This window comes from Heterodontus francisci, chromosome 38, assembly GCF_036365525.1.
Source record: "Heterodontus francisci isolate sHetFra1 chromosome 38, sHetFra1.hap1, whole genome shotgun sequence".
Classification (NCBI taxonomy): domain Eukaryota; kingdom Metazoa; phylum Chordata; class Chondrichthyes; order Heterodontiformes; family Heterodontidae; genus Heterodontus; species Heterodontus francisci.
In genome coordinates this window covers 37,125,047-37,145,494 of record NC_090408.1, presented here as the reverse complement: position 1 = coordinate 37,145,494, position 20,448 = coordinate 37,125,047, and the positions used below count along the sequence as shown (strand labels likewise).

The window sequence follows — 20,448 nt, the reverse complement described above, 5'->3', positions numbered from 1 at the left end:
CACAGAGGCACCATAAAGTGGCAGATGTGGGAAATGGAAAAATATCACACTAGGTACCACAGTACGGGACACTTTACTGAAGCACTTTGTTGGGCAGAGTGCTTATATAACCGCCCTGGGTGTGCCTGGTGCTAACCTCTAGTGCCTGAAATAGAAAGTGATGTTTTCCAGCATTGGCACACTTCATTTCCATGAACAAAGTGACAAGATACAAATCCTGATCTTGGATCATCAAAAACAAGTTTTTCATATATATCCCTGGACACAGAAGGAATAGAGTAAGGTGATGCTTGAGGGACCCCCGCCCCCCACCCAACCACCTTCTCCAATTTCGAAAAATTCTTGTTCTTAACTTATAAAACCAACATAAACCCTTCCACCAGCAGTGGCTGGTTTGATTTGCCATGAAACCAACTGGAGCTCCAGCTCCAGATCCATCAACTCAAAGGCAACCTGGTCAAGAATCAGAGGTCTCAACCCATTGTTACCCAACCTAACAAACTTAAATACAGGTCTTACAGCTTAGTCCAACACCAAGCAGTTTACCATTGCCTGTTCCACTTAAGTCACCAACAGCTTGGAATGCCAAACAATTCTCGACAATGCTCACAAATCCCTTAAATCTCTGCTCCCTGGAATAGCCAATTGACCCCAAGCTAAGACAGCCTCAAATCAGAGCCCCTAGCAGAAAATGGGACAGTCTACAAGCCAACAATAGGACATAACCATTGTCAAACCACGCATTTCTGTTCAGACAGACAAAATGCCTGGGTAACTGGTCTGTGTCTTTTGCCAACATAACAGTCACTACACTACACATCAAACTCATTCATTGTGAAGTACTTTGATGTATGATGAGGTGCTGCATTAGAAGCGGCTATTTTACTAGAATGTTTGCTGTGGAACATAGGAAATAGGAGTAGGCCATTCAACTAGATCATTGCTAATCTACTTCAATGCCATTTTCACACACTATCCCTTGATATCTTTAATATCTAGAAACCTATCAATCTCTGCCTTGAACATACTCAATGACTGAGCCTCCACAGCCCACTGGGGTAGAAAATTCCAGAGATTCACCACCCTCTGAGTTAAGAAATTCCTCCTCATCTCAGTCCTAAATAGCCTACCTCTTACTTTGAGATTGTGTCCCCTGGTTCTAGAGCCCCCAGCCAGGGGAAACATCCTTCCTGCATCTACCCCGTCAAGCCCTGTAAGAATTGTGTATGCTTCAATGAGATCACCTCTCATTCTTCTAAACTTTAAGAGAATATAGGCGCAGACTCCTCAATCTGCTACCTGGAGCCTCAAACTAAGATCCACAAGCTCCATTGCCCGTTTTTCCACACAATGTGCTGCCAGGCCTGATGTAGGCTGGTACTGGACATCAGTAGGGATGAAGCTGTGGGTTGCCCACTGCCTTCAGTGGCAGCTCCCTGCACCCTTGATCATGTTGTGTCCAAGGCCCTAACAGAGACACATAGTACCGGTTGTTGTAACAAAAACGGCACACAATAAAAATTAACATATCTGACTAGATAAGACAGAAGGCGACAAACTGTTTGAAAATAATTTATTTCAGACAAATTTATATGAAAGATAGCAAATCTGTCAGCTTTCTAATCACTGGGTCAATGTTACAGGGTGCACAGGTTGAAAGTAGTGAACGGCCAGGTTAGGTCTTATATCAGGAACACAGAGAGCGATCAAAACTCAAAACTGCTGGGTAGAGTAAAAGAATTGAAACTGCATAAGGAAAACATTGCATGCAATGATGGAGATTGTATGGCTTTCTGGATGGACAAGCTACAACAGGCCAAATGGCCTTCTTTATCTATACCCATGTTCAATTATTTGTGGAAAGCAATTGTAGATACTTCAAATAGAGCTCATTCCCCTGCTCTCCTGAAGGCACTGACTCACACCAGTGTATGTTGTTGGAGCCCTGTTACCTGATGCAAGTGCCTTCCTTCATTGCTGAGGCAAATTGTCATCGGGCCATTCAACAGTGGGAAGCATCACTACTCATTGCAAACCCAATGTCCACACACATGCACCTGATTGGAGGGGTTCAAAAGGAGTAGCAACGAAGAGCAGTAACACTGTCTGATGATTTGTTACACTCTCCCTAACCTGGGGTGCTGAATAGTAAGTAGCATTGTAGTGTCACCATCACACCACCCCTGCTGCGACTAGCCAATTTGGGATGAAACTTGGGACCTTCCAGGTCTGTCTGGCTCAAACTGATCCAGCCATCGAGATCAATGGATTTTACTAAAGATTTGACACAACATGCTGCAGAGACAGCAACACAACCAACAGAACGCCAAGAAAACTTGTACTTCAATGCATTAAACTGCACATAAATTGCAGACAGCAAAATCGGTGCACCTGCAAACAGGACAAGAGTACGAGAAACTTTGAGAAATCAAGCACCCAAACATGGTCGGATGCAGTGATGGTTCCACTCATCTGAAGAACTGGTTTGAAAACAAAATAATGTTGCAAGCCTTCAATTAACTTTTAAAATGGGGAGGGAAAAAAGTAGACTGCACTGTAATTAAGCTGAAGGTCTAAAAAAGATGTAAATGCAGAAAACAAAATACATGGGACGGTAGGTTGGGACAGTAAAAGAACTTGCATTTCTATAGCAGATTGTGATCTCAAGACATCCCAAAGCACTTTACAGCCAATTAAGTACCTTTAGTCACTGTTGTAATGTAGGAAATGGGGCAGCCAGTTTTCACACAGCAATGCAGTAATGACCAGAGTATCTGTTTGTAGGTGTTGATTGAGGGATAATATTGGCCGGGACACCAGGGGGTGTACCCTACTCCTTTTTGAATAGTGACTTGGGACCTCGTCTCTGGAGCAGGACTTAAATCCACAATCTTCGGACACAAACAACAGTACTATCCACCAGAGCCACAGCTGTCACCCAAGAAAGCTTTGCATTAAGGTAACACATCACATCTCTGAGCGACACCTGGAAACTCTTCAGATGCAATAAATTATTTTGACAATCAATGGCTGTTATGTAGGCAAGCATGACAGCCATTTTGAGCACAGCAAGCAGCAATGAGACAAATGGCCAATTAATCAACCTGTTTTTCTCCCACCGGTAAATTTTTTCCCCCCAGAGATACAAATGTTGGCCAGGATACTGGATAAACATCCCTGTTGTTCTTCAAATAATGCCATGGGATCTTTAACGTTCATTTGAGGTAGGTGGGCAAGTCAAGCCTCTGAGCATGCAACACTTCCTTGATAAAGGATGTCACAATAAAAGGGATCACACAAGAAAGAAAATGGACTCAGTGAAGTTCAAGAGGGATGCTCGGACCGGACCCGGACCACGAGTCCGTCTCTTCAGAAAAGGAGATTATTAGGATGGAGGAAGAGAAAGACTTTGCTTCTTGCTAGATGGCAACCAGATGCACTAAGGCTTATTTGGGACCTGGATTAAGAATGGCCAAGCTCATAAAACCAGTTAAACAAATGAGAGAGCAGGCTTTCATACAGCTGGAACATAGCTGTATTTCTCCCCCCAGATCCCCCCTACCAAGTGAAAGAGGAGCATTCCCACCCACAATGCTCTATCCCAACAGCCCAGCATCGGTACACAACAAATTCCCAATGAGCGAGGAAAGTTTCACACCAGTCACTGTTTGCAGATGGGAACAGAAGTCATTTTTTGTTAGATAATTACTTAAGTGCAATTATTTTTCCTTCAGTTTTGCCTTATTGGCTTGCAGTCCTTTGGTACAATGCAGATATACAAGTTAGACAAAGTGAAACTAGAGACGGAATACAATAGCATGGGAACCTGTTGAAGATAGAACAAAAATTAAACACACGAGGGAAAAGTTTAAAGAGGAAAGAGCAAGGAACTGGGATTAGTGAGGAGTTAACAATGAGACAGGTAGCCTCCTGTGGGCTGAAATTTCTATCATTAATCCATTAGCTGTGGCTTTAAACAGTCAAAAGATAGAATCCAGGCAAAGTACTTTTCTTTTGCCTACCTGCCCCAAAACCAGAACAGTAAGCAGTTCCTAAACTATTCTTGTATGTTAATTTAACATTTATGGAAGTGAACTGGAGCTGTACACTTACTGCTTTTGCCATCATGCTTTGTTACTCTTAGGTGCACTGGTTAGAGACAGCCTTGAAGCAGACATTTTGTATAGAACTCCTCTCTCGTATGAGATCATCAATGGGAAATGATACCCACAAACCACTGCCCTACTGATGATGTCACAGGGGAGAGAGAGAAAATGGTACAAACATTCCGCCTCCATTTAACCTGCAATCCTTCCGACACAGGCCTCAGAGAATAACCACCCATTATGCACAGAGTTACTTTGATCTGTGATGGTCTCCAGTTTGGATGCTGAAATTGGCCTTAGCATCTCGGAGTTAGAGAGTGAGCCACAGTTGCTGCTCCTGAAGTAAGAGAGTGTGTGGCGAGGAACTAGAGGGCAGTTGGCATCAGTGGAACAGTACCACAGCAAGAGTCAGCATATTCAGGTGAAAGGGGAAAAAGGAGAAACTTTTAAAATAAACATTAAAAGGGGAAAATGAAGAGTGGCAGTACAGCATTCCCTCAACTTCATATCATTGCACCGAAAAAACACCGCTGTTATCCCAGGGAAACAAGCAGGGTTTGAACTGTTAGCGAAAGAATCATTTGCAATCTTAATCTTCAAGTCGAGTGGAACAGAGTTAGCACCAACTACTGCCAAGTTAGGTGCTGTAAAGGGTGGATAAAGACTTCAGCTCTCCCTCAATTGTGTCCCGACTATATGCCTCAGTCCCTACTACAGGATAGCACCCCTTATTGAACATTTTTCCATTCCCCACAACAGCTCTCAAGAGATCGGAGCACAGTTACTTTAGTCCCTTGTCCACTGAGAATGGGATTGGGACTGCCCAGGACTCAGGCCGGTGGCAAACTACACCACTTGGTGTGCTACTGAGCCTCACAGTACAGGAATGGCCCGTACTCAATCCCAGGTCTGTGCCGAGTTAGTGGATCTTGAGCAGAAACACTACATGCTCAGTCAGACCAATTCCAATGGTAAAAGCCAGAGAGTGTAAACATTTGTTTTGTTGGTCAGGAGAGGCACAAGTCAAAGGGAAGACCAGAGAACAATGGAACCAAGAAGTAATCATCATCCCTCCAGAGTTGAGACTGCTACAGTTCATTTGCTGCAAGTGTGTTGATGACGGTTGATGCCGAAGAATACTTTCTCCGATCATTTGCTGTCCTCTTGCAAATCAGCTGGCCAATACTGGTCGTCCATGTAGCGATCAATTTCAGAGTTTAATTCAGGTGCCGTGTATTCGTGTTCTGCTGACAACTGATTGTGCAGTTTCTGCTCCCACTGAATCTCCACCAGTTGGTACAACTCCATCGAGGTGCAGGCATCCTCAACGGAACAGTGCCCATCTCTGCCAACCTGCAGCAAGAGGGAATGACAATAAAATCAAGGGGAGGGGAGGAAATATTTCCCTGACTCTTCCACCAAATTATTCACCCTCTGTCCCTGAAGGCCGATAGGCATTGTACAGTTCCACAGGTGCCAGTCACCCATCCACCAATCACCTTGTTCAAATGCCCATTTCGCATATACAAGGCTGCCCAGCAAGTGGCAGCATGTACTTCAACCATGAGGGGAATCACATCAGAGTGGTATCCCAGTCTCACCAGACGCCCACATCCATATGGGTGCCAGCAGCAGTCAATATCAAGAGCAGGAACCAAGACAGATCCTTTCCTCTAATCAATGGCAACAGTACTATCCCCAACTGTTGCCTTGGCAAAGACCAAACCTGGCATCTAGTGGTCTGTATAACTTGGTAGCAAACCACTCAATTTATCTCTGGCGGTGCCACCGGCTGGGAAGAGACCTGTACAATACATCAGAAGTAGTTCAAGACTGGCTCAGCTTCAATCTACCTGCATTTATGTTCTAACTGGTCTCATAACTGCCATGATTAGAGTTGCATTGGAGGGTGCAACACATAAAGCTGGTTTGTTCTTGCCTACACAACCATGTTTTGAAATCAAATCAGGTGGTGATTCGGGGAGTACCCTCACTCCAACATACTGCAACTTTCCTCCCAGAGCAAAAGAATCAGTCAGTTCACATACTCACCTGGATGTTTTTGCCCAGAAGCCGTTTTGCGAGATTCTTCAGGGACACAGACTCTCTTTCTGGAAAGCCAGCTTTCCTCTTCAACATTGGGATCTTACTCGTGTCCCTTGTCAGAGATTTTGGATGAAAATACTTCAGTGCTTTAAAGTCGTTGTGCAATGCATGGCCCACCACAATTTTACCCTTCAGGATCTTCAAGATCTGAATTGAAGCACAAATCAAAAGTAAACGGCTGCAATAAATTCTCTTAGATTTAATACTTCCTCCCAAGTTGTGCACCATCCCAACTTGGACTTATGACTATTCCTGAATCGCCACTGGGTCAAATTCCTGGAATTCCCTACCTAACAGCACTATGGGAACCCCTCCATCATACGGACTACAACTGTTCAAGGAGGCAGCTTCAAAGGAAACTAGAGATGGGGAATAAATAGTCACAGTGAGTGACATCCAATATTCCCAAAAATGTTTTTTTAAAAATTATTTCCATGCAGATGTGTCTGTGTAGTGTTCTTTCCCAAGCTAACAAAAAAAGTTTAATTGGCAGCACTGCCAGGCAGGGCTGGGTTTTATTTCTTCAAGAAAAACATGGCAACAGTGCCCCAAGACCCATCCTCCCGAGCAAACCTGCCTCTGTCCTGACCTCAAACACAGCCCCAGACAAACCCTCCAGTCACAGGCCCAAGCCCCAGTCATGTCCTCACCCTTCACTGGAGCTGTACTCTGATACCTGCCCATTTCTCCAATCCCTGGCTCACCCATGAGAGAAGTCACAATAAATACTCAAATGTCAAACTCATCCTATAAATCTGCTTACAAGGCTGTCTTTTCGATTTCCCAATATGACAAATTGATTTTAGTTTAACTAGATTTGATGTTTAATTATAATAGCTGTGCCTCCTCAGTTTGAGAGTTGCCTGTTACCAACACTGTGGCAACCCTAGCATCATCTCTATTCCTTTATTTAAGACAGGAAACTGAAACTCTTCCATCCTTGCAATCACGTTTCCGATGAAAGGTCAGTTACCTGAAACGTTAGCTGTTTTTCTCTCTCTCTCTCCAGTGACCTGCTGAGTATTTGCAACATTGTGTGTTTTTATTCCACATTTAAATAACAAGGTGAATGACATCCGTAAACAAAGTTGAACCTCAAGAGAACAGCGTTTCTTGCAGCTTATTGGAACTCAAACGACTAGGAATTCAATGCAGAATTCCTAGGGCAGTGAGTCTCAAACTTTTCTCATCGAAGGAGCCCTTTTCACATGGATTTGTAATTGGGGGCCCACCCTATCTAAAGTATAAAGCTATATAATGCTCATAATATGAAAGTGCTGCAGGTACAGATGTTTTTAATTATGCCTTTAAGACAGATATTTACTGCCAGATATCAGTGAGATGGGTGTGTCTGGTTCTCACTGGAGAATCCGTCTATTCTTGTCTGGTGCATGGAGAGAGCAGATCATGAAGAAAGCATTAGAGCAGCAGGGGGGCGTTGCGGTTTGGGGGAAGCAGAGCACACCTGCAATTGTGACTCGCTTGCTTACCCTTGACCGGTATACCCTGGGCAATTGCCCAACTGTAAGGCTAGCTCAGTGTCGTGGACCGCCGGGACCCCACAGACCCCAGCTTGAGAACAACGGTTCTATAGCACTGCTCATCCAGAATTGAGAGGATTCACTGCTTTAGAGTAAAGGGATTAGTTGATAAAGCATGATAGGGAAGTATCAAAAGGAGGTAATTGTGACAATTAAAAGACATGCATTCATATAGCACCATTAACAACCTCAGGATGCCACATAATTCTTTACAACTAAAGTACTTTTGAAGTAGTTGTTTGGTAGTACAGAACTTGAGTATTGCTGAAAATAGAGACATTCTGTCAAAGCTTTTTGTCTTGCACTCATCAGGACAATTCACAAGAATACCAGTGTAAGGGAAATGACAAATTTATACTGTATGAGATCATACATTGGTATTCTTGTGAATTGTCCTGATGAGTGCAAGACAAAAAGCTTCAACCAAATGTCTCCATTTTCACCAATACTTTTGAAGTAGTCGCTGTAATAAACGAAAGGCAGCAACCAATTTGTGCACAGCAAGATCCCATAAACAGCAATGGGGTTCATCTGGCTCAGCGATGCTAAGTTGAGGGATAAATATTGGTCACACGCTGGGGAGAACAACCCCTCCCCTTTTCTGCAAAATAGCGTCATGGATCTTTTGCATTCACCCAAGAAACGAGACATGGTCTTAGTTTAATGTCTCATCTGAAAGACAGCACCTCTGATGGTGCAGCACTCCCTCAGCACTGCACTGGGGGTGTCAGCCTGGATGGAGTGAGACATGAACCCATGACATCCTGACTCAGAAGCAAAAGAGTGCTATTAAGTGCACATAGCGCACAAGCTGTCTGATACATTATTGCATACTCGGTTCACGAACCTCCCTCTGTGCAACATTAAACACAATTGCGTTAGTCATGTGCTGCTTTCGGATGCCGCTCCATCGGGTCCGGTAGTCAGTGATGGGAAGTCCTGGTTTCACATACTTGTCATAGATGACGTCACCCTGATAGTTCACTATGCTGCACCTGGCCACCTCGGCAAGCCGTCCACAGGGACCTGTGCCCACCATCTCACAGTCAATGGCCACGTACTTGTTAGGATTACAACAGAAGCATGACAGGTTTGCCAGGCAAGGGGCTGCAGCTCGTGCCAGTCTGACGGAGTCCTCATGAGTCAGTGGGTTTGTCTTTTGTACAGGATTCTCTCTCATACTCGGGTCCGTGGACTTTGGAAGGAAAGTAGGTTGGCTACTTTCAGCTTCAGGCCAGGGGCGGGAAGCACCAGCCAAGATGAAGCGATTTCCATTCAAGTCAGAACTACTCAGCTGCTCGGTGTCTCCAGACTGAACCGTACAGTTTGGTTTACTGGAACTCTGGCACCGTGCTTGGTCCAAAGGCCCCTCCTTCCTTTTGAACCGACGTCGTTTCAGGATCCCTTTTCTCTCCAGAAAAGCCTTCCTTTCCAGAAAGCGCTGGTGCCTCTGGCTTGGCTTCTTTTTGCGTTTCATGGCTCGGCAGTCGGAGCTCATAATCAGGCTGGACGTGCAGCGGAGGAACTGGGCCGAGCTGCAGAAATCATGGGGCAGCCGCCTAGAGGCCAAGCCTTTAGACACAGTGGAAGAAAGGTCCACTCTGGTGTCAGCCACACTCGGCATCCTTTAATCGAAACACAGCGGGGAATAGAGGAGCTCCTTGGAACCTGCAAAAAATAAAAAAAAACTGAAGGTCTCTTTAATCAAGGGGAGAGGCACAGCAACAATTTAACATGTCACACCAGAGAATCCTGACATGTGGTAGTTCATCACCCAGTGAGATCCTGATTTTAAATGTGCCATCCATGGGAAGGTGGGGACATCAAAAGAATAAGGGACCAGCAGCTCCATCCACAATCGGGACTCTCAATGCCTCAGCTTTCCCGGGTTCGGGAAGGAAATATTCAGTGCATATTAAAGAAGCTCAAAACTAGTAAACTGAATATTTTCTATGAGCGGGCTCAACTATGAACTGGTCCAGGGTTCACCAAGGATGTCAGTCTTGGCTCAATTGGTAAAACTCTCACCAGAGAGTCAGAAGGTTGCAGTTCAAGCTGCACTTCAGAATTTGAGCACATAGTCCATGCTGACACACCAGTGCAGTACAGAGGGAATGCGACATAGTCAGAGATGCCCTCTTGCAGATGTCTTAAACCAAGGCTCCACCTCCCTGTTCAGATGAAAAGATCCTGTGGCATTATTTCAAGAGCAGAGAAATGTCCAGGCCAACAATTATCCCTCAAGCAAAAACATTAACTGGCCATTTCCCCAATTAGTGATTGTGGAATATTGTCTGCAAACTGACTGCACCTGTTACAGAACATGACTAAACTTCAAAAGTACATCCTGGCTGTGGGGACCTGCATTTACATAGCACCTTTTACCACCTCAGGACATCCCAAGCCAAATGACTTTCTTTTGAAGCATAGTTACTGTTGTAATGTAGTAACACCGCAGCCAATTTTCACACAAGATCCCATAAACAGCAAATGAGATGATGGACACATAAGCTGATGTTGTTTGAGAGATAACTATCAGCGCGGCAATCACTTGACACAATCCACCCCACCATCCGACACCGCCCTCTGACGATGAGGCCCTCCTCTCTGACAGTGCTGCCCCCACCTCTCCCCTTCCCCAGACGGCACCCACCCCTCCCCCAGACAGTGCGGCCCCCACCCCTCCCCCAGAAGGTGCGGCCCCCACCCCTCCCCCAGACTGTGTGACCCCCCCCTTCCCTCAGTGGGGCACCCCCCACCCCCAAGGCACCCCCAGACAGTGCAGCCCACCCATCCCTCAGACAGTGCCGCCCCCACCCCACCCTCCCTCCAGACAGTGCAGCCCCCACCCCACCCTCCCTCCAGACAGTGCAGCCCCCACCCCACCCTCCCTCCAGACAGTGCAGCCCCCACCCCACCCCACCCCACCCTCCAGACAGTGCGGCCCCCACCCTCCCTCCAGACAGTGCAGCCCACCCCACCCTCCAGACAGTGCAGCCCCCACCCCACCCTCCAGACAGTGCAGCCCCCACCCCACCCCACCCTCCAGACAGTGCGGCACACCCCCCAGACAGTGCAGCCCACCCCCCAGACAATGCGGCCCACCCCACCCTCCCTCCAGACAGTGCGAGCCCACCCCACCCTCCAGACAGTGCGGCCCCTCCACCACCCTCCCTCCAGACAGTGCGGCCCCTCCACCACCCTCCCTCCAGACAGTGCGGCCCCTCCACCACCCTCCCTCCAGACAGTGCGGCCCCTCCACCACCCTCCCTCCAGACATTGCGGCCCCTCCACCACCCTCCCTCCAGACATTGCGGCCCCACCACCCTCCCTCCAGACATTGCGGCCCCACCACCCTCCCTCCAGACATTGCGGCCCCCACCCCCCAGACAGTGCGGCCCACCACCACCACCCTCCAGACAGTGCGGTGCTAGTTTGGAGTGGGACTGGAACTCAGGTCTTCAGACTGATGCGGTGGGGGGGGGGGGGGAGTTGTCTCCGCCTGGGCCCATTGCCGGCGCCTCAGAGTTGGTTCCTTCTCTCTGAGGGCAGTTCAGCTGCCGGGAAAGCCCGCACCGAGCCCACCCCTGACAGCAGAAACACCAGTGTCAACACTCCCCCTGACTATTTAATATGAAAGCCGGTCCTCAGTAGCATCCAGACCCCGCGTTACCCCCCCGTCAGCCTCGGCTCTCACCTGCCGGCCTCTCCGCCGATGCCACGTGCTCGCTTCCCCGGCTCTCCCTTCCCCTGCTGATTGGCCCATTTGCTCCGGTCGTCTGGCCTTTAGCTCACTCCCATTGGACAAAATGCTTCGCTCGGCATTCCCTAATTGGTCGGTCTGAAGATACTAGTATTTTATTGGCTCCTGGTGCTCCAATGTCCTAAAGGATCGCTGCGTCACAAGTGGCGTCGTTTAAAAAGCGTAAAGAGGAAACTCGACCAAGCCGGTACGGGTGGGCGATAAATAGCGTCCCCTACCGGCCGGAGGTCAGAAAGGGACATGGGACAACTTTATGCTTCTCTTTTGGTTAGAACTGGTGGGGTGTGCTATTACAAGGCTGCACAAGATGTGAAATCTTTAGTTTACAATATAAACTGATGCAAATTCTTTATCACTAGAAAAGGAGTCAGGAAAGTGAAATCTTATTGCTCAAATCTGTTCAGAAGCATAGGAACAGAAAAATATCAGTTACATTGAGTAGAATTATAGAATCATAGAACGGTTACAAGCACAGAAGCAGGCCATTTGGCCCATCATATCCATGTCGGCTCCCCACAAGAGCAAATGAGCTAAGTCCACTCCCCAGCTCTTTCCCCATAGCCCAGCATTTTTTTCTCTTCAGGTGCTTATCCAATTCCCTTTCGAAAGTCATTCTATGATTGAGCCTGTCTGCACCACACTTTCATAGAATCATAGAGTCATTTATGACACAGGAAGTGGCCAAGGCAGTGCATTCCAGATCCTAAGCAATCGCTGCATTAAAAAAAGCTTTTCTTCATGTTGCCTTTTGCCATTCACCTTGTATCCGTGTCCTTTGGTTCTGAACACTTCTGCCAATGGGAACAGTTTCTCTCTTATCTAAAATAAAAGCAAAATACTGCAGATGCTGGAAATCTGAAATAAAAACAAGAAATGCTGGAAATACTCAGCAGGTCTGGCAGCATCTGTGGAGAGAGAAGCAGAGTTAACGTTTCGGGTCAGTGACCATTCATCTGATGAAAGGTCACTGACCTGAAATGTTAACTCTGCTTCTCTCTACACAGATGCTGCCAGACCTGCTGAGTATTTCCAGCATTTCTTGTTTTCTCTCTTATCTATGCTGACTAGACCCCTCATGGTTTTGAGCAGCTCTATCAAATTACCTCTCAAAGTTCTCTTCTCTAAGGAGAAGTTGTGAGGTGATGCATTTTGGGAGGACTAACAAAGCAAGGGAATATACAATGGATGGTAGGACCCGAAGCACAGAAGGTCAGAGGGACCTCGGTGTACTTGTCCATAGCTCAATGAAGGCAGCAGCAAGGTAGATAAGGTTGTTAGGAAAGCATATGGGATACTTGCCTTTATCAGCTGAGGCATTGAATATAAGAGCAGGGAGGTTATGATGGAGCTGTATAAAATGCTAGTTAGGCCACAGCTGGAGTACTGTGTACAGTTCTGGGCACCACACTATAGGAAGGATGTGATTGCACTGGAGAGGGTGCAGAGGAGATTCACCAGGATGTTGCCTGGGCTGGAGCATTTCAGCTATGAAGAGGGACTGAAAAGGCTAAGGTTGTTTACCTTAGAGCAGAGAAGGCTGAGGTGGGACATGGTTGAGGTATACAAAATTATGAGGGGCATAGATAGGTTAGATAGGAATAAACTTTTTCCCTTAGTGGAGCGTTCAATAACCAGGGGGCATAGATTTAAGGTAAGGGGCAGGAGGTTTAGAGGGGATTTGAGGAAAAAATTTTCACTCAGAGGGTGGTTGGAATCTGGAACACACTGCCTGAAGAGGTGGTAGAGGCAGGAACCCTCACAACATTTAAGACGTATTTAGATGAGCACTTGAAATGCCAAAGCATACAAGGCTACGGACCAAGTGCTGGAAAATGGGATTGGAATAGTTAGGTGCTTGATGGCCGGCATGGACACGATGGGCCGAAGGGCCTGTTTCTGTGCTGTATATCTCCATGACTCTATGAGAACAGTTCCAGTTTCTCCAATCTATACACATAACTGAAATTCCTGATCCCTGGATCTATTCTCGTAAATCTTTTCTGCACCCTCTCTAAAGTCTTCATGTCCTTCCTAAAGTATGCTGCCCAGAACTGGGCACAATACTCCAGTTGAGGCCGAACAGTGTTTTAGAGAAGTTCAGTATAACCTCCTTGCTTTTGTACTCTATGCCTCTATTTAGCCTGCACCCCCTTTAGAATTGCCTCTCCTCGTTCATCCTACCAAAATGTAACATTTCACACATCTCTACATTGAATTTCATGTGACACGTATCCACCCATTCAGCCAGCTTGTCTATGTCCTCTTGAAGTCTATCACTATCCTTCTCACAGTTTACAATACTTCCAAGTTTTGTGCCATCTGCAAATTTTGAAATAGTGCTCTGTACCCCCAAGTCTAGGTCACTAACATAGATCAAAGATCAAGAAAAGCAGTGGTCCAAGTACCCACCCCTGGGGAACCCCGCTGTATACTTTCCTCAAGTCCAAAAAACAACCTTTCCCCACTACTCTGTTTCCTGTCACTCAGTCAACTTTGTATCCATACTGCTACTGTCCCTTTTATTCCAGGGGCTTTTACTCCAGCATTCTGGGCTGACTTTGAACACTGAGGGCCCAGAGGTGTTAATCCACCACATCACCCCTACTTTCTGCCCCCAACATATCCCCCTTAGCCCTGCACTGCAGCAACTCACCAAGCTTCCTTCCACAGCACCTTCCAAAACTCCAACACCTAGAAGGACAAGGGCAGCAGGCGCACGTGAACACCACCACTTGCAAATTCCCCTCCAAGTCACACACCATCCTGACTTGGAACTATATCGCCGTTCCTTCACTGTCACTGGGTCAAAATCCTGGAACTCCCTTCTAACAGCACTGTGGGTGTACCTACACCCCAAGTTCTGTTCAGGAAGGCAGCTCACTACCACCTTCTCAAGGGCAATTAGGGATGGGCAATAAATGCTGGCCTTGCCAGTGATGAGCACATCTCATGAATGAATAAAAAAAAGAAACAGGTAATTTGGCCCAACTGGTCTGTGCCGGTATTTATGATTCACATGAGCCTCCTTCCTCCCTACAACAGAAGTAAAATATTGCAGATGCTGGACATGTAAAGTAAAAACAGAAATGCTAGAAATACGCAGCAGGTCAGGCAGCATCTGTGGAGAGAGAAACAGAGTTAACATTTCTGGTTGTTGATCAGATGACGTTTCCCCTGCTTTGAGTTTGTAAAGTAGCCTTTGCCAAAGATTTTCTAGAAGTCCAAATATCGTATGTCATGTAGTTCATTGAAGGTCATTTGAGGTTTCCCCTCCTCAAAAACACTGGTGAAGTTGAAACTAATGTACCAGCCACTACACCCTACAGGGAATCCTGCAGTGATGTATGTTTTCCAAGCTACAAGCATCAGAGTACAAACTTTGAGCACCACTTCGATACCACTGTGTAGAATTTCAGCATTAGCTGAATGAAGGGCAGCAGCATCCTTTATCAGACACGTTAGGAATTGGTTCTCCTGACTGAATTCTGTGTGATGGGAGCATATGTCACTAACTCTGGCACGAGATCAGTGTAATGAAAACAGTTCAAAAACATTAATTTTACTGACTGAAAAACAAGCAGGGTGAAGACGTCTACACTTGAATTCCTTATATGCACTTCTGTTGCATTCACCAGAAAAAAAGAAAGACTTTCATTTATATAGCACCTTTCACAACCTTGGGACATCCCAAAGCGCTTTACAGACAACTAAGTACTCTTCAAATCGTGATCACTGTTGTAATATTGAAAAACTAGGAGCACTAATTCATTAAGTCCACCCAACGTTGAAAGTACACTCCCTCTATTTCCCATAGGAACGGGAGTAAGCCATTCAACCCACAAGCCTGTTCTGCCATTCAGTTGGATCATGATTGCCTTGTATCTCAACCTCATTTACCTGCCTCAGATTCATATCCCTTGGTACAATAACCCGGTATGTTTTTAATTTCCTTTAAGTAGTGTTTACACATGCTGTAATCGTAGCTTACGCAGACCCTTAAAGGGGCACTACTTTCATTGGAAAGAGACCATCCAAGACTATTCAGCAACACAAGACTCAATAATCTAAATCTAGGGAAATACCACTGCGTGAAAAAAGTATTGCTTGCCTGTGAAGAAAATGATTCATTACTGTGCCGGGCTGTTTAAAACACCCTGTCCCTCCCAAACCCCATTGAATCTAATTTTTAAACCAGATCTTTCAAAGCAGTAGGACTATAATGTTATTGGACAGTAGGTGTCACCATTGCAATTTAGAGTCAGTTGCTGCTGTAAATTATTCAGTCTTTTCACATTCCAGCCTTTCCATTCACGCACACACACACTCACACACACAAGTACTCAACATCCCTCATTACCCCTTACAGTCCCCACATTACAAATCCTGCCACCTGCCTGGCTGCATTTTCTAAGCGACCTGTTAATCTGGAACACATTTTTAACTATTTACAACAACAACTTGCATTTAACTAGCCCCTTTAACGTAGTAAAATGTCCCAAAGCTTTAACAGGAATGTTAACAAACAAAATTTGGCACCAAGTTACATAATGAGATATTAGAACAGGTGACCAATAGCTTTGTGAAAGAGGTAGGTTTGAAGGAGCCTCTCAAAGGAGGAGAGAGAGGGAGATAATTAGGAAGGTAATTCCAAAGTTTAGGGCCTAGGCAATGGAAAGCACATCTCCCCAATGGTGGAGCGATAAAAATCAGGGATGCATTAGAGACCAGAATTGGAGGAGCACAGAGATCTCAGAGGGCTATAGGGCTGGAGGAGGGTACAGAGATAGGAAGGGTGAGGCCGTGGAGGGATTTAAAAACAAGGATCAGGATTTTAAAATCGAGGTGCTGCCGGATGGGAAACCAATGTAGGTCAATGAGCACAGGAGTGATGGTTGAATGAGACTTGGTGTGTATTAACTTATCGACAGCAGAGTTTTGAATGAGTTCAAGGTGAGAGGTCAGCCAGGAGAGCATTTATAGACAGATTACAGCAAGCTGATGTGATGATAAGGTCTCCTGCCTAAAAGGTCAGCTAAAATTAATTGTTAAAAGACTTTATATTAGCTATACAGGAAACAAACATCTCAAGTTTGATCTCCAGTCTGCATGAGCTGATCTCCTGCACTGGAATTAGTCTCAGCACCTCTGGGTTACAGAGGCAAGGGAAAAGAATCAGCCAGAGTTCCCACTGTCACTCTTTGACTATGCGTCAACCCCAATGGCCTGGCCTGTAAATGCACAATCCTGTGTATAACTGAATCATACAGACCAGATACTAGTTCCCGTCTTTGATTTGTGTTGTTAGCAAAGCTCAACTGGGACAGGCGAGGAAGCAAATCAGAAAAGAAAATGGTAGGAAATGCACAACAGCTCATTAAATATTCGAAAGATGAAGCTCGGTTAATATTTAATTGTGAAATTGCCTCTTTGCATTTTCTTGTGTTCTTTCTGCACCCAGTTTCCCTCTAGCTCTCTTCCCTGAAGGTGCCATCTCTCACTGGGCTAGAGTTCCATGTGCATGAGAATGGTCATACGACTCATCCAAGCAGCTGTTCTTCATGGGTGAAGCGAGACAGGAAGCATTGCAGAATATTCAACTGTAGAGTTGGTATCACAGCTGATCCTGATCTGAGGAACATTGGAATGAGAGAAGTCCATTCAGCCCCTTGGGCTATTCAGTTAGATCATGGCTAGTCTGCATCTCAATGCCATTTTTATGCCCTTTCTCCACATCCCTTGATAGCATTAAGTAACATAAATTAAAACATTGTATTAGTCTGTTCTCACTTCACATCCACACACATGTATTGGGATCAAGGGCCGGAGAGTCTAGCTGACTATCTATTCCTTAACCCCAGGGTGAAGACTGTCTAGTGTCAGCTATAGCTCAGTGACTGGCACTCTTGTGTCAGAGTGTTGTGAGTTCCAGTTCCATAAGCAGGAAAACCAAGGCTGACACTCCAGTGCAGTACTGAGGGGGTGCTGCACTGTTGGAGATGCTGTCTTTTGGATGAGATGTTAAATTGGGGCCCTGTCTGCCCTCTCAAGGTGGATGGAAGAGATCCCATGGCACTATTTCGAAGAAGAGCAGGGTGTCCTGGCCAACATTCATCCCTCAATCAGCGTCACAAAATCATTATCTGTTCATTATCACATTGCTGTTTGTGGGAGCTTGCTGTGTGCAAATTGGCTGCCAGATTTCCTGCAGTGACTACACTTCAAAAAGTACTTCATCAGCTGTAAAGCACCTTGGTACGTCCTGTGGTCATGAAAGGTGCTATACAAATGCAAAGCTTTCTTTTCTTTCAGTGGACTTGGGCTGAGATACTGCTAACTCAGCATTGATCAGGGAATGGAACCCGAGACTTCCTGGTCCGTGTGGCTCAGTTACTCATTTCCTCGTGTTTTTTTTTTCTGCTGAATTCCATTATCAGAGCTATGCCTTTCATCTGTGCAGATAAAAGTATATCTTGGTGTACACCCCTACTTAGGAGACTCGCTTATCTCTCTAATCGTTGCTATAAGTGTCCTGGACCATGACTTCTTAATTTAACCTTTAGTGCGGTGCGATATTTGCTACAGCACGCAACTAACTCCTTTTAACACCTGTACCGGGTTTTCTTCACTTTGTGTGTAACAGGGTGGGGTGCACTTTGTATTGAAATATCACCAAGGGTCTAATTGTAGACTGCTTTCAACTATGTTGAAATAGCGTCTAATTATTATTGTTTGGTATACAGGTAGAAATGAGATTGCAGTGACTCACAAATATTTAAAGGTACGGCTCTGTGCAGTAGGAGGGGGGACCCTGAGGTTCAATGTAATTGTCAACATTTGCAAATAAAACAAGGGAATTTATGCGATATTCCTTCTTTTTATGTATGGAAAGTAACATTTGATAATATCAAACCACCCTTTATGCACATTAGCCACAGCACGTTTAAGATAATGCTATCGTAGAAGCTTCTTAATTTTTAATTACAGTGCGGTGAGGAGAAATTAAAAACAATTGCTATAAACAAACACTATAAAATACCAGAAATATAACTGTAGGTCTTGCTAATGAGCTCAAATCCTGGTATGGGGTTTGAACACAGCACCCTCTGACTCAGGATTACACACACTTTGGTCTCCACTTTTCTTCCTGAAGGAGTGTGAAATTAGATACGATAAGCATAATGAGAGAGGATGTACTAGAGGGTCTGACATCCTTGAAAGTGGATAAATCGCCAGGACCAGATGGATTGCATCTCAGGTTGTTAAAGGAAGTCAGGGAGGAAATAACAGATATGCTGAGGATCATCTTCAAATCCTCATTAGATACAGGAAAGGTACCAGACAACTGGAGGTCTGTGAACGTTGTACCATTGTTTAAAAAGGGTGAAAGGGATAGGCCCAATAATTATAGGCCAGTCAGTCTGACCTTGGTGGTGTGTAGGTTGTTAGAATCTATTCTGAGGGACAGGATAAACTGCCACTTAGAAAGGCATGAATTAATCAGGGATCGTCAACATGGATTTCTTAAGTGAAGGTCATGTCTTACTAACTTAATTGAGTTTTTTGAGGAAGTAACAAGAAGGATTGATGAGGGTAGTGCAGTGGAAGTGGTCTACATGGATTTTAGTAAGGCATTTGACAAAGTCCTGCATGGCAGACTGGTCATTGGATACAGGGAATTCGGCAGGTTGGATCCAGAATTGGCTCGGGGCCTGGAAACAAAGGGTAGTAGTCGATGGATGTTGTGAATGGAAAGTTGTTTCCAGTGGCATTCCACAGGCTCGGTGTTGGGTCCCTTGCTGTTTGTGGTATATATTAATGATTTGGACTTAAATGTGGGAGGCATGATTGGGAAATTTCCTGATGACACAATAATTGGCCGTGTAGTTGATAGTGAAGAGGATAGCCGTGGACTCCAGAATAATATGAATGGTTTGGTTGAGTGGGCAGGAAAGTGGCAAATGGAATTCAATCCAGAGAAGTGTGAGGTAATGCATCTGGGGAGGGCAAATAAAGCAAGGGAATACACAATAAACGGGAGGATATTGAGAGGAGTAGAAGAAGTGAGTGACTTTGGAGTGCATGTCCACAGGTCCCTGAAGGTGGCACAACAGGTAGATAGAATGGTGAAGAATGCATATGGAATGCTTCCCTTTATTGGCCGAGGTATAGAATTCAAAAGCAGGGATGTAATGCTGGAACTTTATAAAACGCTGGTTAGGCCACAGCTGGAGTATTGTGTACAGTTCTGGTCACCACATTACAGAAAGGACATAATTGCTCTGGAGAGAGTACAGAGGAGATTTACAAGAATGTTGCCAGGGCTCGAAAGTTGCAGCTATGATGACAGATTGGATAGGCTAGGATTGTTTTCCTTAGAACAGAGGAGGCTGAGGGGTGACTTAATTGAGGTGTACAAAATTATGAGGGGCCTAGATAGAGTAGACAGAAAGGACCTGTTTCCCCTAGCAGAGAGGTCAATTACCAGGGGACACAGATTTAAGGTGATTGGTAGAAGGATTAGAGGGGATATGAGGAAAACCTTTTTCACCCAGAGGATGATGGGTGTCTGGAATTCACTGCCAGGAACCTGGACATGCACCTGAAGTGCTGTAACCGGCAAGGGTAGGGACCAGGTGCTGGAAGGTGGGATTAGATTGGACGGCTAGTTTTTTTCCGGCCAGCACGGACATGGCAGGCTGAATGGTCTCCTTTTGTGCTGTAATTTTTCTATGGTTCTAAGCCTTTAATTTCCATTAGAACCTTCTTTTTTAATTACTCCATTTTCATAACTTATTGTTGTTCTGAGGCACCACCTTCCAAGTTTGAGTAGGCTTTCCAGAAATTTCTCAAACATGAAAGCAGGAATGGATGGGGTTTAATTTCCTCCTGTAGTGCACTAGTTAACTTGCTGACACAAAATTATTTTGTGCTT

General features: G+C 45.5%; 1 protein-coding gene across 2 annotated transcripts; it reads right to left on the bottom strand.

Annotated features, from left to right (window-relative positions):
- Positions 1–1,558: 1,558 nt before the first annotated feature.
- Positions 1,559–11,518, bottom strand: LOC137352538 (apoptosis-enhancing nuclease-like). Of its 2 annotated transcripts, none has more exons than XM_068018114.1 (4): positions 11,451–11,518; positions 8,601–9,421; positions 6,159–6,359; positions 1,559–5,459 (listed from the first exon to the last, which is right to left on the bottom strand). In XM_068018114.1, exons 2-4 carry the CDS (start codon positions 9,375–9,377, stop codon positions 5,256–5,258), a joined length of 1,182 nt encoding a protein of 393 aa, XP_067874215.1. In that variant the 5' UTR covers positions 9,378–9,421; positions 11,451–11,518; the 3' UTR covers positions 1,559–5,255. The 2 variants fall into 2 exon arrangements, with proteins under 2 accessions (XP_067874215.1, XP_067874216.1); XM_068018115.1 differs by lacking the exon at positions 11,451–11,518 and adding an exon at positions 10,188–10,280.
- Positions 11,519–20,448: the final 8,930 nt, after the last annotated feature.